The 2,500-nt window shown below is 40.4% G+C and overlaps 1 protein-coding gene across 1 annotated transcript in view; it reads right to left on the bottom strand.

Annotated features, from left to right (window-relative positions):
• The window catches only part of LOC147467098 (uncharacterized), a 19,800-nt gene that overhangs the window by 16,553 nt on the left and 747 nt on the right, over positions 1 to 2,500 (bottom strand). The window contains 5 exon segments of the mRNA XM_086533019.1: positions 1 to 99; positions 894 to 1,118; positions 1,361 to 1,573; positions 1,726 to 1,941; positions 2,290 to 2,500. The exon segment at positions 1 to 99 is cut by the window's left edge and continues 14 nt beyond it; the exon segment at positions 2,290 to 2,500 is cut by the window's right edge and continues 747 nt beyond it. Of these exon segments, the coding sequence (XP_086389145.1) occupies positions 1 to 99; positions 894 to 1,118; positions 1,361 to 1,573; positions 1,726 to 1,941; positions 2,290 to 2,500 (964 nt within the window).

Raw genomic sequence — 2,500 nt, 5'->3', positions numbered from 1 at the left:
GTAATCTCTGTATAGATCTAGAATAGGTACCTCTGCTAGTCTTAACCTTGACACTTCTGACAACCCCATCATTACCAGGAAATGTATCAACCACTAGACCTAAGGGCCACTGTATCCTAGGTATATTGTCTTCTTTAATAAGAACAACGGAACCCTTCTATATATTTCCACTGGGAACAAATTTCTTAACAGTCAGGGGCAGGATTCTGATATAATCATTAATCCACAAATTCCAGAATTTGTTGAGACGTTGCTGACGTAAGATCTCTCGATCTTTCAAATCTTCAGCAGTTATTTCACAAGGAACATAATCTACATCCAGAAACATGTCCGCAGTATGGCCAATCAAAAATCGAGTGGGGGTCAAAACTTCAATGTCAGATTCAGAGCCCATAAAAGTAAGCAGACGAGAATTAAGGCAAGTCTCAACTTAACTAGAGTGAGGCATTTAACTCCTAAGGACCTTTTAAGGGAGGATTTCACAGATCTAACGAGTCTTTCCCACCAACCTCCCCAACATGGTGAGAGGGGCATAATGAATTTCCTCTGAGTAAGAGGGCCGAAGGTATCCCGAAGAAGGTCAGCGGCACTAATGAAAGTCTTTACAGTATCAGAATAGATAATGGAAGGACTTCCCCTGCGTGCAACAAACCTTTTCAAAGCAAGAATACAATCGAAAATAGAGTCAGTTAATTCCAAGTGGATGGCTTGTACTACTGTGTAAGTGAACAGTAAAATGTAGAATTTCTTCCCAGGAAAATCAGCACAAGAAAGAGGGCCTGCATAGTCTAAGCCAAAAACACTAAAGGGGGGTGCCGACTGAACTCTCAACTTTGGTAGTGGAGGAACAACTTAGTTACAGGATTTAACATCATAACGCTTGTAAATAATACAATCTCTACACACAGATTTGGCCAAACGTCTGACCCCCACAATGAAGTAGTTATTCCTTAGGGTACTAATCAAAGTTTTGACCCCAGTATGCTTCAAATGGCAATGTTGGAACTTAACCAATAATCTAGCAAAATGGCCCTTAGGAAGAATAACAGAATGTTTGTTCTCAAAGGTTAAATCAGCATTCTCCAGTCGCCCCTTTACTCTAAGTAAACCTTGGTCATCTAAAAATGGATCCAAACGAGTAAGAGAACTACCTTTGGGAAGAGGTTTCTTCTGAGTTCACAAATCAATTTCTTTAGAATAAGCCTCGTTTTGAACATACTTAGTTAACACATGCCTAGCAGAGGTCAAATCATCATGGGACAATTTACCAGATAATTTTACAGAATCATGTTTAGCGTTGTTAAAAACACGTCTAACCCAGGCCTCTACATCAATTGCTCTTGCCAAACAAAAGTTTTACAAGATACAATGTTCAAATTTACATAGGAGACATTTCTCACTTCCTCAAGAGGGACAACGAGATCGTCCTCCATTAGAACAGCCTCATTACTTATGGGAGAGTTCAGCCATGTAGGACCTAGGGTCCATAACTTAGATTTTACAAATTCATCAACTAACATTCCACATGTAGATATCAGCAGGGTTATCCTTACCAGGACAATGACGCCAGTTACTAGGAGAAGTTAATCTTTGAATTTCTGATACTCGATTAGAAACAAGGACCTTCCAATTGTTGGCATTCCCCTTAATCCAATGAAGAGCTACCCTTGAATCAGTCTAACAAACGACTGGTATGTCTTCATTCAACAAAAGGGCTGATATCACAGTCTACTAATCTGGCAGCCATTAAAGCTCCTAGCAATTCCAGTCGTGGTAAGGTCACCTTTTTGATGGGGGCTATTCTGGCACGTGCAATCACAAGTTTTACCCTTAAAGATCCATCCTTTTGTGGGTCTCGAAAATACACACAAGCTCCATAACCCTCCTCGGATGCATCTCCAAAGGCAAGTAGCTCCAGGCCGGGTAGATTATACCACAATTCTGAAAAATAACATCGATCAACGTTCCACTCTTTGATACAAGAGAGGGATTGAGTTCAACTAGTGAACTTGGTCTGTAAATCAGTAGGCAGGGGCTCATCCCAATCAAGACCTAATCTCCAAATATCTTGAAATGAATCTTAGCAAACATGACAACAGGGCTAATAAATCTCAGAGGATCAACCAGACAAGCAATAAGGCTTAATACCATTTGCTTAATGAACAAAGTGCAAAGCAAAGGGGGTTCGAAATGAGTACCTTCATAAGAGAAAAAATCAGTACCAAAATTCCACTTGATTCCAAGGGTCTTAGTGGAATCACAGATTTCTTCCCGTTACTTCGTGCTTACCAGTATCAATTCCATCACAGCGAATGAGGGTCATTCCAGGCAAGGATAAGATACATTTAGCTTCTCTAAACTTTTCCTCAACTTCTTCAACTGAGTCCCCTCCATTAAGAAAATCGTCAACATAAAGGTTCTCCCTTAACTACTGAACTACAGCAGAAGAAGGCTGATTACTCAAGTGTAACTTAACTGTGGCGTTGAGGAGAAAGGGGCT

This window comes from Penaeus japonicus, unplaced genomic scaffold (genome assembly GCF_977035675.1).
Source record: "Penaeus japonicus unplaced genomic scaffold, GWHDUDI00000001_assembly GWHDUDI00000038, whole genome shotgun sequence".
Classification (NCBI taxonomy): Eukaryota; Metazoa; Arthropoda; class Malacostraca; order Decapoda; family Penaeidae; genus Penaeus; species Penaeus japonicus.
Note: the sequence above shows the minus strand (reverse complement) of the source record. Positions and strands in the feature narration are given on the sequence as shown.